Genomic DNA, 18,625 nt, shown 5'->3' with positions numbered 1-18,625 from the left:
AAAAAAAAAAAAAAAAAAAAAAGAAACAAAACAAACAAACAAACAAACAAACAAAAACCAGGAAGGAGGCAGCAGGAGCAAGTGACAACAACAGCAGCTTTCTTTCAGTCCCTTATATTCTATCCAGGCTACCTACCCTTAGGCTGGGTAGCACTCACACCCAGGGTGGAGTGCCTTAATCCTAGCATTGCACCTTGAATCAATCCCAGCCTCACACCCTTAATCCCAGCATCACAGTTTAGATCCAGCCACCTCTGAAAAGCTCACCTGTGACCACATGAGTCTTTAGAGGGACATCTAGATAACAAGCTGTAACACTGGTCCTCCTGACATACCAATCCCTATGTTCTTGTTTATTCTTCAAACATAAATGGAAACAGACTAACCAAAATCAGGCAACTATTTCAAAGAACTGTGATGATAGTTGAATAATTTGCCCTTATTCCAAGGCATTAGGCAATGAACAAAGTTTACTAATTTTTAAATATATAACCACATGCTGTCTCTGGAAAAAAGTATCAAAAAAAGACTCATTCTCTGATAGTTTCAACATATAATTACCCTTAAAGAATTTCTTTACAACTTCTTTTTTAGGTGATGGACTATAAATACCCTGAGCAGTTCTGATAATAGGTATTATTACAGTGAAGACCACATGCATGTAAAATTTCTGGCTCTGAAAATGGAGAAGACCTTTTTATGAATGCATACATCACTAATTCACATAGTTGGCATATGCCTAAACCCTCTAAATTTATGTTGGTTTTAGTAATCCTTATTGCCTAGCTATCATAATTTACCAATGTAACATTCCTCCCCAGCTAACCATTACTGTCATGGAAACTGCCATGCTTGGTTCCAAGATACAGCTACAAAAGGGCCCTCTGACAGACCTTCTGGGGAAATTCAGTCCAAAAGTTGCAAATAACATCTGGTGTTTGGCTTTGTAGCATAAGATTAATTTTTCTGGGTGTAGTTGAATGCATGTTGCCTGTTGTTCCCCCTGCCCAAAATTACTGAAGTCATGTAGAATTTCCCGATTAAATCATTGAAATCCCAGGTGGCACATTTTTTCTTGAGGATCTTGTGTATCAATCCTTTTATTTCTTCAGTGAACTTTTTCCTTTGGTTGAAAGAGGCCCTTGGATTGGCTTTTTGAAGGTGGAGCAAAAAGATCTCACACTGTCTGAAACCAACAACAACAAAATTCCTAAGGATGGAATTCTGTGTTTCCATCATATCATGAGTAGGAATAGATGGAAATTTTACTGAGATGTTCTTTTGGAGGACAGCATCATGTAATGGAACACATCACAATCTGTAAACAGGTTATGAAGAAGAAATGGACTGCTTTTTCTGTTTATTTGCTTCCAATTTTTCCCCCCCGTTGGCTTATGATTCCAAAAGCATCTATGAAGGTCATATGTGTTGAATTAATAAGAACTTCAAAAATATCTGGTAGAGGTATCAACTTGTTGCCTGTCCAAGAAAAGATATACATGTTGAGTACCCCTTTCCAAAATGTTTGGGACCGGAAGTGTTTCCAGTTTTGGAGATTTTTTAAACAAATATTTGCATAGCTGAGTATCCCTGATCTAAAAATCTGAAATTGGAAATGCTTCAAAACCCAACACTTTTTGAATAATGCTTTTAAAACTTTTGGATTTGGGGGTATTTTAGATTTTGGATTTTCAGATTAGGGATGCTCAGTCTATATTTGGCACTTAATAATATTAAAGGATTACAGAGAACCAATAGGATGATTGTTTCAAATTACTCCATCAAGGATCTATCAAATCTTTATTATGTCAAAGATGCCTTTAGGTGCTTCTGAATTCAGAGATGAATGTGAATTATTCTGTTTTCACTTTATGAGAGAAAGATGTTAAAAATAGGTATACACACACACATGCAAATACAAGTGATGTGTTTGAAGATGCATAAGTATTCAGTGGATCTGTTTGAAACATGCTATGGACAGCGTAGAGGAAGAAAAGTCTCTGAGAGCAAGCCCTGTGTTCTCTGAGTCTGTAACCCATGTATACAGGGAACATCTGTGACTCAGTGAGTGAGTTGGTGGATCGAGATGTCAGTATGACACAGTGCCCTCATTGTCCAGCAGTTTTGAATTTATTTCTCTGCTACATGCTACTCTTGAAAATATTTCAGAATAATAGATGCAAAAATGAACCCTCACTCAGCCTACCTTTTGTGTAGAACAGTAATGATCCCTTTTAAACTACATCTTGATCGCCAATATTTGGCATATGAACAACAAAAAAAAAGATTACATGGAAAATTGTTTTATCCTACCTAAAGTTTTGCCTTATGAGTTTTTGTTCCAGAATTATTGCGTTGAATTTTTTTTATTATGAGCCATTTCTGACTTTTGAAAATTCAAGAGTCATTCTCCCTAAGATGACCTTTTCTTTCAGCAACATCATTCCAATAAAGGGTCATTAAGGAGCCAGGCGAGGTGTGGCTTGCCTTCTTTGTTTCTAACTGAAGACTTCTACTTTTCTTCAACCTCATTTTAGCTTTTACTTTTTAAAAATTTCTGCCTCACTTTTTCATTCTATCGCTGTTTCAAATAGACATCTAGATTAGAGTACCAACACAATTGTGTGCATTACGCTGGAATTCCACAAGCAAAGGTAAATTTAGTAAACAAACACATGTTGAGAAGTAATACATTTCTGACTCCTAAAAACACCCATCCACACTAGTCACTTTTAGCTTCCAGGAGCTAAATTAAATTAAATGTTACCAAATCTAGGGAAGCTGATGTCAAGAGATTTAATATTATCAAATCAATTTAGTATTTCTTTCAACTAATACAGGACACTATATCTTAGACATTGTTTTGTGTTGAGGGTACAGAGTGATGAAGAAACACAGCTTTTATACTGAAAGTATACCCTGAAAGCAGCAGAAGAAAATAAAGGAACAAATAATTGCTATAAATTATAGGGACTATGATAGACCTTGACTCAAGATGGAGGGAAGCAAGGGCAGTGGGGAAAACGTTCCTGGAGGAGGTCGTATCTGAGCAGAACCAGACAGTGAAGGTACTTGAGCCAGAGAGAACATAGTGGAAGGTCCAGGGGCACGAATGATGTGGCTTAGGTGAGGGACTCCTGTACCTCACAGAACAGAGGCACAGAGGTAGGGGGCAGGAAGGGGTAGAAGGTTATGTGAGATGGGATGGGAAGGGCCAGACCTCATGTTGGGTTTTATTCCAGAGGCCTCTGAGAGACCTGCAGGCAGTTTCCACAGAGGAAAGCTCCGCCTTCCGGCACAGTGTAGTGAGAGGGACATAGGCATGGAGGATAGGTTCACAGTCTGCCCCTGGCTGTCTTGAGGTGGTTTAGAGATGAACTGTGTGACTGTTCTCTTCTATCTTATAGTGCGGCAGGGGTGGGGGCGTATTTGTAACATTTTCCAAACACTAGAATAAAGGAGTAGAATTTGGGTTTTCTTCTTTAAACAATAGGAATCCCAGTACAGTTTTGTTTTTGTTTTGTTTTTCCACTACTGTACTAATTTAATTTACTTTCTGGTAATCTCTTAATACAGAAAATTGAGGCTGTTGTACACCAAGCATAACCCTCACATCACCTTTCCAGTGAGTGTAACTGAAAAGACCCTGGAGAGGCTGTGGCAGTCATGTAGCTCATCAACACCTACCTTGTAACAATGCTATGAGAAAAAGGGAGTGTGGGACTAGCTGGAGGGTCCATCTATACATTCAAGATTAAATTTGGAGACAGTGGAGTACAGAATGTGAATGCTTCCATAGGTAGATCTGTAAGTCTCATTTGCTAAAAGCGTTTGATAAATGCATACCTTGCTGACACTTTAATGACTACTAGAGTAACAACACATCAGAGTAATGCCCTGCATTTCATAACAGGAAGAACCCTATGCAAAGGAGACTAATAATAATAGTAAAAGAAATGAATATGAGGCATAGATATGTTTTGTGAGTATAAAAACAAAAATCCAAAGCTACGTTCTTTGTTTAATTCAGAAAAAAATGTGAGCTGATAAATGGAGATTTAATAAACATATCTTACTTTGTGCTGATACTCTTTGGCATAAGATATGAAGTTTTTTGTTTTTGTTTTTGAGATGAGAAACTGACCAAGTTCCCTAGGCTGGCTTCAAACTTGCAGTTCTGCTGCTTCAGCCTCCCTCGGTAGTGGTACTTTCGGGCATGTGTTACCCACCCAGGCTGGAAATCTTTTTAAGGTAGGAAATGGTTTAGGAAGGAGGTGAGACACTGAAAGATAAAATTATAACCACTACCAATGGAGAAAGATGCAAAGGAAACACAAATGAGTACAGTGTGTGAAAAGATCTGAATGACAGATAGCTAAATAAGTCCATACAAGTGAGTATCAACCTGTAAAGAGGGACTGGAATGTAGCTCAGTGGCACAGAGCCTGCCTGGTGAGCACAAGTCCCTGAGTTCAATTCCCAGTACCAAAAACAAAACAACAACAAAAAACCTGTAAGCAGGTATTTAGAGGGGTTAAAATCCAGAAGAAGCAAAAGTCTCAAGACTTGTATGTATGCGTAAGCTGTTGCCAAGCAAAATGACAAAGGAAATGTAAGAAAATCATAAGGAAAATGTAAGAGAATGATGATGGGGAAAGAAAAACAAAACCTGTACTCGACCCTGTGAGCTGGTGGTAGGACACGGAGGACTGGTCAGTTCTGCTGGTGACCAGTACTGCTAATGAGAATCTCAGCTCCTCTGGGCGTGTGTTTCTTCATCTGAAAAAGAAAAAGATTTTGGGAGGGGGATGATCTTAGCCTCTTGGGCCTTTTCCAGCTCTTTTCATCCATCTTATTTCAGTGTCATTTGGAGCAGAAAATACTGTGTTTATGCCATAAGTTAGTAAGAAGGTCTGACTATTCACTTAATTTAGTCTCCTTTAATAGTTCTGATGTGTTTTGAAATTTCAGTAAGTAAATGCATCCCAGAAAAATTCTACAAAATGATTACTTCATTTATGAACATTTAGGAGAGAAAGAAGTGATTGAAGATACAACATGGATATACTAAAGAACTGCTAAAGAGCTGCTAAATGAGAAGGTGGATGTGAAAATATTTGTAGTCTGTACAACAGCATTTAAATGTTTATCTTATTACTTTAAATGATCATTTCCCTACACTTTTCTAAATTGGAGGGATGCCATAGAGCTATTTATATCTTTACTTAAATAAAACATTTGATAGTGTTTTACGCTATCCCTTTAGGTGACATGGAACAGTGGAGCCACTATATCTAGTAAACAAATGGTTGCATATATGTCATTGCAGAAAACTTCAAATTGATGGTGATCTCTAGAATCCCCTTCCTATATTTTCTCCTTGAAATTGACTTTGTCAATCTTTACCACAAAATCAGGCATTAGAGACAGTGCAATCCAATTATAAATCCTATTGTGCTAGAGATGGCTCATATTTATTCTATAGCTACGTATCATCAGCATATTTCTTAATCATTCTGCACCTCATTTTCCCTAAACAGCTCCTGAGAGGGTTCTTCTGGATTAAATAAGATAATGTGTTTAAATGATTTAATGTCAGTGCTTTTCATTCAATCCTCCATAGATGGCAGCAGTGGTTTTGCTGATGGTAATGATCGCATGAGGGAAGGTGTGCTTATGATGCGTATGGAGGGAGCAAAGATGTGGCTGGGACCCGGAATCAGTAAGATAACATGAAAATTTTAGAGTTAATGAAGTCCAATTGAAATCTTGCTTCTGAGTTTTCAAAATTTCAGAACATTCCAATGGCCTGTGTGATGGAGGAAAGAACTACCTTTGGCTGAAACCACTTTGAATGGAATCTTGAGGGGTTTTGTTGGCCACACAATCATGGGAACAAATAAGGAGTCCCAGTGGCCCATCCAGGGCATCCTAGCTGGTATTCAGAAAGTTGTAGTGGTCGTAGCACCTCAGGCTGCACGTTTCCCTTGAGCTCTACTGATCGTGTCTTGGGAATTTAGAGGATTTTCATTTCTAATTCTTACTTTTTAAAATTACCCGTTGCCCAGTAACAAAAAAAGGTAAGAAGTTCTGAAGAATATGTCAAGTGAGGGACTATAAATATTAATCTTGGAAAAGATTAGCATAGAGGAGATATTTTAGCTATCTTAATGCTTGAAAGACTAACATAAGAAATCATCTGATTCTGTTTTGTTATGGAAGGCAAAATTAGTGATTTATAGAATGGAGTGAGAGAATGATAGAAGGCAAATAAAATACGATTTTATTTTAGATTAATTAGATTGCTAAGAAAGTATAGCTTCAGGTAACCACAAGACTATAGGATTTTTTCATTTATTGAATATTTATATTGAAGTATAAATTATACATAGAATGTAACATGTATAAATAGTAAGCATAGAGAAGAATGACTTTTTACTTATAAATATACCCATGTGACCACCAACCTAGAATGAAACAGAACTTTCCACTACCTCGTAAGGTTGCCTCATACCCTTTGCTAGCCAGTAACCGCCCTCCAGCCCAGAATTAACCATCTTCTATATCTCTGTTATCAAATATTAGGTTTGTAGATTTCATGCAACCACTTTGGGATACTGCTAAGCAGTTTCCAGTGAAGTTAAACATCCACCTTCTGGTCCACCAATCCCATTTCCAGTTATATATCCTAAAGAAATAGGGTTTTTAAAGCTTGCACAAGAATACCACAGCAACCATATTCATAATAGCCTAAGGCTATAAAGAAATAAACAGGTAGTATTATTGACAGAATGAAGTAGTGCTCAGCAATGAAAAATAATGATGTATTACTACTACACTCTGTTACACAGATGGATCTTGGTATCGTGCTGAGTGAAAGAAGCCAGACCCAAAAGAGTTCTTACTCTGATTCCATTTGTATGACATCCAGGCTTGTAGATTTTAATGAAAGACTTTCATGACAGTTTGATTTTGCATGCCTAACACATTTGGAGAAATTTCTTCCCCTTTCAGAAAAGGACTTATATGAAGATAAGATGGCAAAAAAGTAGAAGGAAAATTAAACATATTCATGCAGTCTAGCTTTAAGTGAAAACCATAGTGTTCCTTGTTTCTGCAGTGAGTAATAAAATTATATTCTAGCTCATTTTATTTTTATTTCCTCCTAGAATTCTATTTTATTTTTCTTTCTCTCTCTCTGTCTTCTGATGCTAGAGATTGAACCTTAGGGCTTTGCCCATGCTAAGCACACTGTACCCACTGAACTGTATTTCCAGCTCAACTGAATTTATAATTCTTTTTTTTTTCAGTTTGGCCTGGCCCTGATTCAATAGGTAGCCCGGGCTGACCTCAGACTTGCAGTGATCATTCTGCCTCAGCCTCCCTCCCAAGTGCTGGGATTACAGGCATACGCTGCCCCATTGGCTTCTAGTTCTTAAAAGGACTTTTGGGTAATGATGGCTAAATGCCACTTACAAAAGGCATAAAGGTACTGTAGATGTATGGCCTATTCATACAAAACTAGATGTTTTACTTAGAATAATTTTTGCATCTCTTCCTCAAAATAAAATATCTGCACAAATTACAGGCAATATTGGGCAGCGGGCGATTTGCTGTTTAGTTCTGCTGAAAATTTTAGATATTACCGTTTTTATCACTACCGGATAGCCACTTTTTTCATCATATCATTTGATCCATTTTTTTAGTGATAAAAGCATGAATCACAGTGGGCAGACAAAACTATGGAGAACGAATTAGTGTCACCAGGGGCCGCCATATGTGAAGTACAGAGAGGGTGCAGATAGAAAGGACTGGCTCAGGAAGCTTCTCTGTGGTGATGGAGCAGTCCCAGATCTTGATGGTGGTGGTGGTTGCATAAATCTAGATATGGAATAAAAGATGCACACTTAAACATATGTCAAAAATGGTGAAAAAGAAGGTCTATAGGACCAATATTAATTTCTTATGTTTTCATCTTATGTTACAGTTTTTATACGATGTCATCTCAGGAAGCTGAGACTGTGCTATTTTGACAAATTCTTGTGATACTTTAATAAGTTAAAGCAAAATAATAAGTATAAGTTTGTACTGAGCAATAACAACTAAGTCTCAGCCTCTTCAGAGAGACAGGAATGAAAGAGCAGGGCTCGTGGGGAAAGCTGCTTACAGTAATTTTTAGTGTTTTTCTCATGAGTATATGACTTTTCCTAAAAGTGAGCCAAAATAGAAGTTTCTGTACCTGATTTGAATTTTAGGCCGTTATTAGATTAAAATATGTTAATGAGGTGATGTCCTGTACCAGGCATATTGCAAAGGCACACGCTAGCTTTCTCAGGGCTGTTTAAAGACTGTACGTCCGACAGAGCTGCGGGCTCCTAGCACTCGATGTCTTTGTGCTTCCTGTGTCCGACCGCACCGATGCCTTTTGCCTATGGACTTGTTTCAGATATTTTGAGGAACGGACTTCTTCCCTGCTGCATCCTTGTTATCCTTTGAAAAGTTCGTTATTACATGTATACCATGGAGAGCTTTGGAAATAGAGAAAAGTAGCAGAAAAAATTGGCTATAATCCTACCAACCAGAGAAACACTATCAATAGTTGGTCTATATTATTCTGATCTTTTTTTATCTCTTTCTATGTAAGTGCTTCCAAAATGAATATTCACACTTTTTATAAACTTTCCTTACTTATTATTATTTGTTTTGTTTTGTTTTTTTTGTTGTTGTTATTTTGAGACAGGGTCTCACTATGTAGTTGAGACTGACCTGGAACTCACTATGTGGCCCAGGCTGGTCTTGAACTCACAGCGATCCTCCTGCCTCAGCCTCCCAAATGCTGGGATACCAGTTGTGTGCCACCATGCCCGGCTTCTTTACTTATTTATATATGTACTTTTCTGCCAGATCATTCACTTGTGCCCGCCAAGTAATGTAAAGGCTACATGAAATTGTACACTATGAATGTGTAGCACCTTAACTCACTGGCTATGGCTGGACATTTAGGCTCTTTCATTTTTAGTCACTAGAAGCAAAGTGATGGGCAACTTTTGCACAGATTCATGGTTATTTCCTTAGAATATTCTAGGCAAAATGTTAGCTTTCAATTTACATTGTCAGACTTCTCTGCAGGAAGACAAGAGCCATTTTAAAAAAATGAAAGTTGTAAACCAAGACCTTATTTTGACAAGATGCTCCTCGTGAAGGGAAATTAGTATCAGTTTCTTTAGAGTGGTTTACCCCTCTTAGAGCCAAATTGCCATTAACAAGAAGATGTATTTTTTTTAGAGTTGACAGAAAGCCATTGAAAATATCTAAATAAGCAAGTCATGTAAGAATATTTAAGTGTTTTAAACATGTTCTGTAGTGAACACGAAGTAACAGTCTAGCATAAAAGGTAAACAGATGTCACAGTCATGGCACTGTGGAGGAATGCGGTGTTTTTATAGAGCTCCCTTTCTCCTTACCTCCATTAGATATTACTTACAATTTGTTTTGTTTACTTTTAAACTTCTAAACATTATGCACATATGCCACTTAATTTATACACAATAAAGGATTAGGATTGAAAACTTAAATGGAGAAAATACGACAGTGGCCGAATGTAGCTGATTTCAGTTACCGTTTTCTAGCTGTGAATGTTCTGTCTGATGGGTGAGAGTAGAAAGCATGGCTCTGGATTAAAGATCTTCTGTGATTTTGCATCTGTAGTCCTTTGCTGAAACACCTTAGTTGTATCTTTTTCTGAATTCCCCGGTGGTTGAAAATGTCCCTTTTTTTAAATTAAAAGGAATCATCAAAATACAATTTGATCTCTCTCACTGAGAAGCTAAGTCCTTAACAAAAGTTTTGAGTTTATCATGTGAGGCTCTCCCTTATGCTGACCCCTCAAGTGACCATAATTGTTGTGTTGAGCCCCAACACTTCCCTTGAACTTTTATTTGGTCCCCACACCACAAACGGTGCCAACTGGACACAGAAGGAACCAGAAGGGGTGGGAACAAGGATTAAATAAGCCTTTAAAAGTCTAAACTTTTCAGAAAGCCTGAACTTTTAAGTAGTATGTGTATTATCTACTATTTTATGCTTCCAATAACATTTCTCAGGTAGACCTAGAAAACAAGATACTTGTTTCCTGTATTGATTTCCTATGCTAGAAGGCACTCTTCGGGCGTTAGGAGGATAACAACACAAATCTCCAGGTCTAAGAGTCTTTCCTTCTTAGTCATAAACACACAGTTTGTATAGGTATATGGTGGTGAAATTTTGCTTAAATATAGTTTACAAGACCTGCATTAGAAAGACAGCTTTGCCTTTTAAGTTCTGTGCTGGTGTTGTTACCACACAAAGGCTTGGTCTCTCTGCTTTGTGTGGGGGCAGTTTGGAGGCAAGTCAGTGGTTGAAAAGAACTATTATAGTATCTAGCAGCTGATTGCCAGATGGAGGGCCACTTCAGCCTAAAGGGCCATTTCCCAAGAGGCTGATTTAGAGGTGGTTTGTGTAGTATTAGATGGATGATCACAAACTGGGGACACCTTCTCACAAGTAGAGGCTGGTGGTCAGATGACGCATGTCTGACCCTAACCACCGATAAAAGATGCTTTTCAGTTCTGAAATCTTGGGAGAAAACATCATTATTTCCTTGGGGTGTTGTCATCACTGGTAGTTTGCCTACCTATATAGTTCCTGACATATCAAGACAGACAGGCTAGAGATGGCCGCTGTACCGTGCCCTCTTGCTGATAACCAGACTCACGATAATAAAACACAGTTCACCCCATTATGTATGAGACAAGGATCAGCTGAAAATAAATAGGCAGTTGGGCTCAAGATCTGGTCTCAGTCCTGAGTTTTAGCACTTTCTCTCAATGTTTGAATTTGATCAATATCATTAAAATTTCTGTCAAAGAGAAATTTCTCAGGCTAGAATTGATAGTAAATATTTGTTAGGGTTAGTTTTCTTTAGGGAAATTATAGTCTTTTGGAGCTATCTCATGGAACTTTCCTTTTTCAGGCCTAACGTAATACAGTCCTTTCTAGGTTGAAAATAGCTCTGCAAAGAAACCTGCAGGGCATGCCAGGTGTTAAGAGTCACTCTAGTGTAGAGGAAAATTTTGTAGCACCTACAAGTGGCATAATTCTACCTGTTCTGAATTAAGAATGTATTCCTGTGTTACAAGTTTGGTTACAAGTGACAAGGAAATACTCATCTCATTCTGGAGAGTATGGAATTATAATTTAAATGCAGATATTTCCCTCAAAGGGCCTGCCCTCTCTGAGTTTATCTGCATTGTATCATATACCTTTGTTTGTAAACTCGCCTGAATCTCATACTTGCTCCTCCTCTTCCATTTTAAATTTTCTGTAAAGCTGAAAGAAACATTTTTTTTTTTTGGCTGACAAATTAGGCTTTACATGAAAAGGAATTTATCATAGATTTGAATGAACGAAAATTGTATTCTTTCCTAACGATTTTATGTATACATATATATCCTTGAAAATTATTTTATATGTATGTATAGATCCTTGACTTTTATACTTTTAGCAATCACTATATAAACTGCATTTATTTAAACTTTTTGAAAAAAAAATATCTACATATTTGGTGGTACTGGGGAGTGAACCCAGGGCCTTCACATTGGATTACATCCCCGGCCCCTTTATTTATTTATTTGTTTGTTTGTTTATCTATTTATTTATTTGAGACAGTGTCTCCCTGTTAACCTCAAATTTGGGATCTCCAGGTTGCTAGAATTACAGACATGTGCCACTGTGCTTGGCTTATTTCTTGAAATTTAATTCAAAGGAAATTTAGTTTAAATCTGACTGCTAAAGAATAATTTATTTAACTGTGTAGAGTATTTTAAATTTAGGGATTTTTCTTCATCCATTTGGTATATCCCTGTTGAATTCCAAAAACTAAATGGCCCTATTTCTTTCATATCACAGGTATTCATATAATACCTAAACATATATTTATAGCTATTCTCTGCTTAAACAACATATGAAAATGTGTATTTTAAAATAGAAAATGATTCCTAAAAAGTCAGTGTGGTGGATTTTAAACACAAATTCATCACAAAAACAAAAATTACATACCACTTTGATACAGTAAGGAAAAACTAAAGTTCTTATGTAATCTATTTATTAAAATATTCCTAATTTATACTTTGTTTAACTTACATAATTAAAATGCAAATGTATTAAAAATCATCATTACTCTTTTCACTACAAACTTACAAGAGTTCCTGCTTTCTTTTTCTCTAACAGATATAAGCTTACCAAAGTCGGCAACAATATGCTACACAGCTGCCTTGCTCAAAGCAAGAGCTGTTTCTGACAAGTAAGTGAGTAATAACTTGTGTGGGACTGAATGCCTGACCGGACTTAAGGAGATGTGTTGACTCTGAGGGCTTTCTCTGGAAGTTTCTCTCAGTCTATGAGACTCCTGCTTATGAGCATGCATTTTCCAAAACCTGCTGATCTTTTCTTTCACTACTAGAAGAAGGAAATCTATATCCCCAGTATTGTAGGGGTATGTGGGTCCCTAAAGAAGGAGTTATATGACATTCCATGCCTCTGAGGTGACTTTTTTTTTTTTTTTTTTTTTTAAAGTTTTTTTTTTTTTTTTTTTTTTTTTTGGCACCAGACGGTAAATACCATGAGGCCTGCTTAGGACTTCCACAGAATGCTGTCTTTATTGATTTTTTGCATATTCCTCTTCCTGTAGCTGTTCATAACTGGGTGATGTAGTGTGGCAGAGGGGATGGTCTTCTCCCATTCCTGCCTCAGTATTTCTAAACTAGCTCCCCACTCAAGTTCTGCTTACTTTGAGATTCCATCTCAGGGAGACATTTGCCTGTTTTATTCAGGTAGGTGACTATGGCACATAGAATTTTCATAACCACCCAAGGGTGACTGTTAGGGACTGTAAAAGAGTACAGATGGCTTAACTGTTTTTGAGTTTATAAATGCTTACATTTCCTTGACCACAGTCCCTCTGTAACATGGAAAAGCAGAGAATAGGAAAACAGCCTCTGCTGTGTCAGACAGGTTTGCTGTTAAGTGTGTGTGCAGTTCAAGACCGAAGTAATTTTCTTTCATTCTTTTTTATCCTGTAGATCGCCAGTACCTACTGCAACATCTTTTCTCCCTACACAGCGACTCCAGCTTGGGAGGGCAGGGCCAGGGTTGTCACAGCTTCCCCTGTGGTGTCTGCCTGCCAAGCACAGCTCTGGAGTTAGCCCTGGGTGTGAGGTGAGAAAGAGATTGCATGGTCTGGTTTTTTTCACTCACTTAGGCAGGTGCCTCGCCCAGTTTGGGCGTGCACACCCCCTGCCGGAACGGCCCCAAGCAGGCTCGCCTGCAGCTCACGCTGCAGCAACTTAACCCTCCATCACACCTCTGACATTGGGTTGGGAGCCTCCTTTAAAATTCTCCCCAGTTCGGTTTTTAACCAAGTGCGCTCTACTGTAACTTAGTTTTCTCTTTTTCCTACACTGTTGACCCTTGTCAGTCTTCTCCCTTGCCCCCACCTAAGCAGGTACCTCACAGAAAATTTAGATTAGCTATGTAGACAGAGACTTGACAGCTGAATTTAATCCCTGCCATGATTAGATGCAAGCACGCTTTCTGCTTCTGCTGGGGTTTCTGTTGGCCTCGGTCTGATGGGTCACTCAGAGGTTCCATGCAGTAAGTTTGGAGAGCTTGTGCCATTGGCTCGCCTTGGTTTTATGGGCCCTGGATGTGTAGATGCCTTTCTGGGTTGATGCCCAAGCAGTGGTCCCAACTGGATGGTGTTTGTTTTCTGCTTTTCAGATTCTCTCCAGAGGCTGCGTCTCGGCGGGGGTTGAGCACCGCAGAGATGAATGCAGTAGAGGCCATTCATAGAGCTGTGGAATTCAATCCTCACGTGCCAAAAGTGAGTCTGTGAAATCCCCCAGGAGCTTGTTATAGTAACAGAGAAAGCGTTCATTGACCACAATGTCATGGCTCCAATATTCCCAGTTAAAACAAAGAACTACAACCAACAAATCTTGAGGCCCTCCAGAGTTTATAGTCATTAAGCCTTCTTTTTAAAATAAAAGCTACACTCAGGAGAGCTTGGGGCTGATGATCAGACTTCGCATAAATCTGTAGACCATGTTTAGACAGGCTAGGTCAGAAAGACTGAAATTGGTGTGTGTGTGTGTAGGGGGGGTGAATCTCAGGATTTCATGCATTGTATAGGAATTTCATGTCCATTATAGTCTTACATAGATCAGACTCAGACTTGGAAAATAAACCTTGTGAGCAAACTAGTAAAAAGTCCTGACTAATGTGGTGTTCCCTGTCTTTGTAAGTAAATGGTAGTTAATTGGTTTTGGCAAGACTATTTTAGGGAAAAACCTTAAAGTTAGTAGTATTTTGATATATAATTAATGTTTTAATAAGTATGTGTACAGTAGGATCTATTTGTCTTAGTTATCAATGGTTTGATTTATAAGTACTTCACATATGTTTTTCTGAAATTGGTTTTCAGGGAATCAGATCCAAGCAGAGGATATTTCCATCATCTTTTGTTGAGGAGGTAGATGTGTAGTTACAGCTTGCCCATGTTTGAGTACCTGTCCCGTGACAGGTATGTAGCTGAGGGTCAGTCTCCATCTCTTGATATGAGGTCCATTTTAGCCTCTAAGGAACTACCCTCGCGTTTCACATCAGATACGAAGTTGTCAGGAGTATAGCTGAGTCAGTCTCCATCTCTTGATATGAGGTCCATTTTAGCCTCTAAGGAACTACCCTCGCGTTTCACATCAGATACGAAGTTGTCAGGCGTAGCTCTCCTGGAAAACTGTCTGGGGAAGACGTCCGGGGAAAGTGACGGCAGCTGCTGTGTTGCTGCAGTTCCGTAGCGAGGAGTGAGATGAGTGTTTGTGAGGTGCTTTGTGGAGCTGCCTGCTGTGTCTTGGTGATGTCTAGAGGGACAGAGATGAGTGAGCTAATGTGCGGCCACTCCTGACTTTTTACTACAAGTTAAGGTCATTTTGTTTCACTTAACGGAGAATTGAAGGCTGTGTTCACACGAGGATGCATGCATCCACCGCAGCTCTGCTGCATAATAACCAGTAGTATTACAGACCGGAAGCCCCTCAGAAGTAGGAACCCAGCCTCACTCTGCTAATTACCTTGAATAAAGCCTTATAATACTGAGCTAAAAAGTGGAAATTCTGTGTAATTCTTATTGTTAGCTATTTTGGTTGAAATATTCTTTAATTCTATGATAATGGTTTGAAATGATTGACTCTCTAGAAGATGATTAAAGCCCGCAGTAGTAGTTTCAGCTGCCTTGGAAGAATTTGATACAGTCATTTGGCACTCCTAGAAATTACAATGATTCTGAAAGTGGAAACATTTCAAATATTTTTAATTGACACATAGTACTGGTCATTGTATGTATTTATGGGTTATAGTGTGGCATTTAAATATGTGTATACAATACATAATGATAAGATTGATTTTACTCCATTTTCTAATCTTATAATATAGGAGATAGGATAAGGATAGAGGTAAGCTAATTTGCTTTGTTGTTGGTTGTGGTGAGCAAGAAATCTCTTCACCTGTTCACATTTCCATGGGGAAAGGTCCCTGTGTGTCACTGGTCACTGGTCTCATTGTATGGAATTAACCACAAAACTCTGGTACTCATAATATATATACATAGGGTGCCATAAGCATCTTTTCCACGTGGTCTCTGTTGAACTACTTGATAATACTTCACCAAATATACAAGCACACAAATCGATGCCTTGCAAGGCAGAGAACACCCTTAATTTGAATAGGACTCCAATGGGGGATATAAACTCTTGGACACTTGGTATTCAAAGAGGCCTTAAAGATCATCTGTGTCACCTTCTCATCCTAAGCTTGACTTTGATATTGCCATAATTAATTTTACTTATTTCTATACTAAAGTAAATATACATTCTCAGTTGTTTTTCACGAGAACACAGAGCTGTATCATGTTGTCTTCTCCATTATATAGAGAGAGCACTGAGGGTTTGGAGAAGTTAAGTAACCTGCATTTGATCCATATGGCAAATAAATGATAGACTAAACTGATTCTGGGATATCTGCACTTAAATGTCATCCTCCACTGCCTCTCAGATGCTAAGCCTCAAGCCTACAAAAGATGGCAGGTACATTACTTCTCAAACCATTCAATTCCTTGTGAATAATTCAGATTTGTCAAAATATCAAACACTTCTGTGACTTCTTTTTCTCTATCAAAGAAGTTGTCGGTGGCCCACCACAGATGCTTTTAGTACGCACTTTCTATTCTATCTAATTACAGTCTATTCAGAAGGAAAGAAATATACCAAATAACTGAGGACTGCCTCCCATACATTTCTAGCATAGTTTCATCCGGCATCCCATTAAGCAAAAGTGTATTGGTAACATTTCACCATTGAATGATAATTATTCGTTATCTGCCCCAGGAGGGTGACTCCTAGGAACTCTTCACCTGAAAACCTGAGGGGTGGGAAGGAAACTCTGCTCCTCACCTCACCACAAGACTGGGAAGTACATGAAACGAGAAAAAAGCCACAGGTGTCTGTTTTGAAGGACAGCCTTTTCAGCAGGGAGTTAGATTCTAAACACTGGGATTTCTGAAGTTGGATTGCAACAGCTTCATAAGGAGGGAGCAGGACATAGACTCAACATTACAAATCAACTGGTTACTCCCCTGCCAAAAAACTGCAGCTGTGTCCCCAGCTCCCACAGAGGAACATATAAACTCTTTAGGAGTTTCTTCATGACCCTTCCTAATCTGACCCAACTTGTTTTCATTTTTCCCAGCTCCCTCTAATGTCTGTTCATCATTCCAGAAACATCCTCCCCTCCTTCTCTGCTTCCTCTACAGAAACCTACCCATCCTTTACCGCTTTACCCACTCACTGCCAGAAGCCTGCTTCTCTCCTCATCTTCAGAATTAGTCTTCGCGTCTGTGGTATCTCAGAGCATTGATTATGTACTTGCTGTTTTTGCTTTTAAGAACAGTTATAGGTTTGGGGATTTTTTGTTTGTTTGTTTTGTTTTATTTTTTGGTACCAGGGATCGAACGCCCGTCCTTGCGCTTTCGAGGCAAGCGCCTGAACCACTGAGCTAAATCCCTAGCCTGGTTTTTGGATTTTAATAATCAGCTGTTGTGTTTCAAGAACTGAGAAGACAATTCAAGAAAACAAATCTCTAATCCATTAGAGGAATTTTCCCATATGTAATGAGATTCATTCAGAACCTCTTAATTTAACGGGACTGTTCTCCATTTTTAAGAGAAGAATTTCACCTATGATGCTGACAAACGCAGGTCCACCCTCATCTCAGTTCTACACCTTCATCTTCATGCTATACTTTATTGAATTTGGTTTTTATCCCCTTACAAATACAGTTTTTGGTTTTTTACTTTTGCCTTGCTCTTCCTTAGCAATTTTGAGATTTACATGGGTGGATGACATTTCTATCAGTGATCCGTTATTTTGCATATATCTGAGTTAACTAGTGTTTATATGCTCTTGATATACTGTACAGCCTCCTGTGAGGAAACACATTTTGGTTTAGAGGATGTTACATTAACTCCTTGATTCTGGCAAAAAAAAAAAAAAGAGGCTAAATTCTGTGTGATTACAAATCTTTTCCCCTGTCTCCCAGCCTCTGGCAACTATTAGTCTAACTTTTGTTTCAGAGAGTTTGACCACTTTAGATATCTCATATACATGAAATCATAAGATATTAGTGACTGGCTTATTTCACTTACCATAATGTCCTCAAATTTCATCCATATTGTGACATATGACATAATTTCCTTCTTTTGTTAAGGCCAAATAAAATTCCATTTTATAAATACACCACATTTTATTTTTCATCTACCCATGGAGGAAGTTGTTTCTACCACTTGGCTATTGGGAATAATGTTGCAGTGAACACAATAATGCAAATATCTCTTAAGGATCCTGTTCTCTCTTCTTTTGGATGCATATCCAGAAGTAGGATGGCTGGATCATAATAGTAGTTCCTTTTTTATTTATTTTATTTTATTTTCAGCTTTAATTGAGTTTATTGGTACATTTTAGGTATACAGTACAGTTACATTCATTACTGGGATCTTGTACCTTTACATGCCAGGTCTTGGTTCTCAGTTTTTCCCCTTGTCCCTGCCCTCCCTTCACCCCCTCCTCACCTCCCCATCTACAAGCACTTTATTTCCATCTTTTCTTTATCTCACCCTTTTTTATTTTTGAGGAAATTCCAAACTGTTTTCATTTGTGACCCCAGCATTTTACATAGCCACAAACAGTGCACAAGAATTCTAATTTCCTTGTATCCTAGGCAACACTTGTTATTTTCTTCATAGAGGTCATCCTAACAGATGGGTAGTAAAATCCTGTTGTAGTTTTGATGTGTCTTTTCACTCTGTTTCCTTTGTTATACAGCAGTGGTTAAGTTTGATGTAGTCTTGCTAGTTTATTTTTGTTACCTGTTCTTTTGGTGTCTCTTGTAGTCTATATGAAGAATGTGCCCCAAAGTCCTCATGCACTCATGGGCAGGACTTTTGGATGATGACTGAATGATACGGGCTACAGAGCTGACT

General features: G+C 38.3%; 1 protein-coding gene across 8 annotated transcripts in view; it reads left to right on the top strand.

Moving 5' to 3' along the window:
• The window catches only part of St7 (suppression of tumorigenicity 7), a 315,589-nt gene that overhangs the window by 264,014 nt on the left and 32,950 nt on the right, over positions 1-18,625 (top strand). For all 8 annotated transcript variants that reach the window (XM_010621892.3, XM_010621884.3, XM_010621891.2 and 5 more), the window contains 2 exons: positions 12,268-12,340; positions 13,816-13,918. In XM_010621892.3, the coding sequence (XP_010620194.1) occupies positions 12,268-12,340; positions 13,816-13,918 (176 nt within the window). The remainder of the gene's footprint in view (positions 1-12,267; positions 12,341-13,815; positions 13,919-18,625) is intronic.

Source organism: Fukomys damarensis, unplaced genomic scaffold (assembly GCF_012274545.1).
Source record: "Fukomys damarensis isolate Sample0158 unplaced genomic scaffold, DMR_v1.0_HiC HiC_scaffold_4, whole genome shotgun sequence".
NCBI classification, from domain to species: domain Eukaryota; kingdom Metazoa; phylum Chordata; class Mammalia; order Rodentia; family Bathyergidae; genus Fukomys; species Fukomys damarensis.
This window is presented reverse-complemented; position numbering and strand designations above follow the sequence as displayed.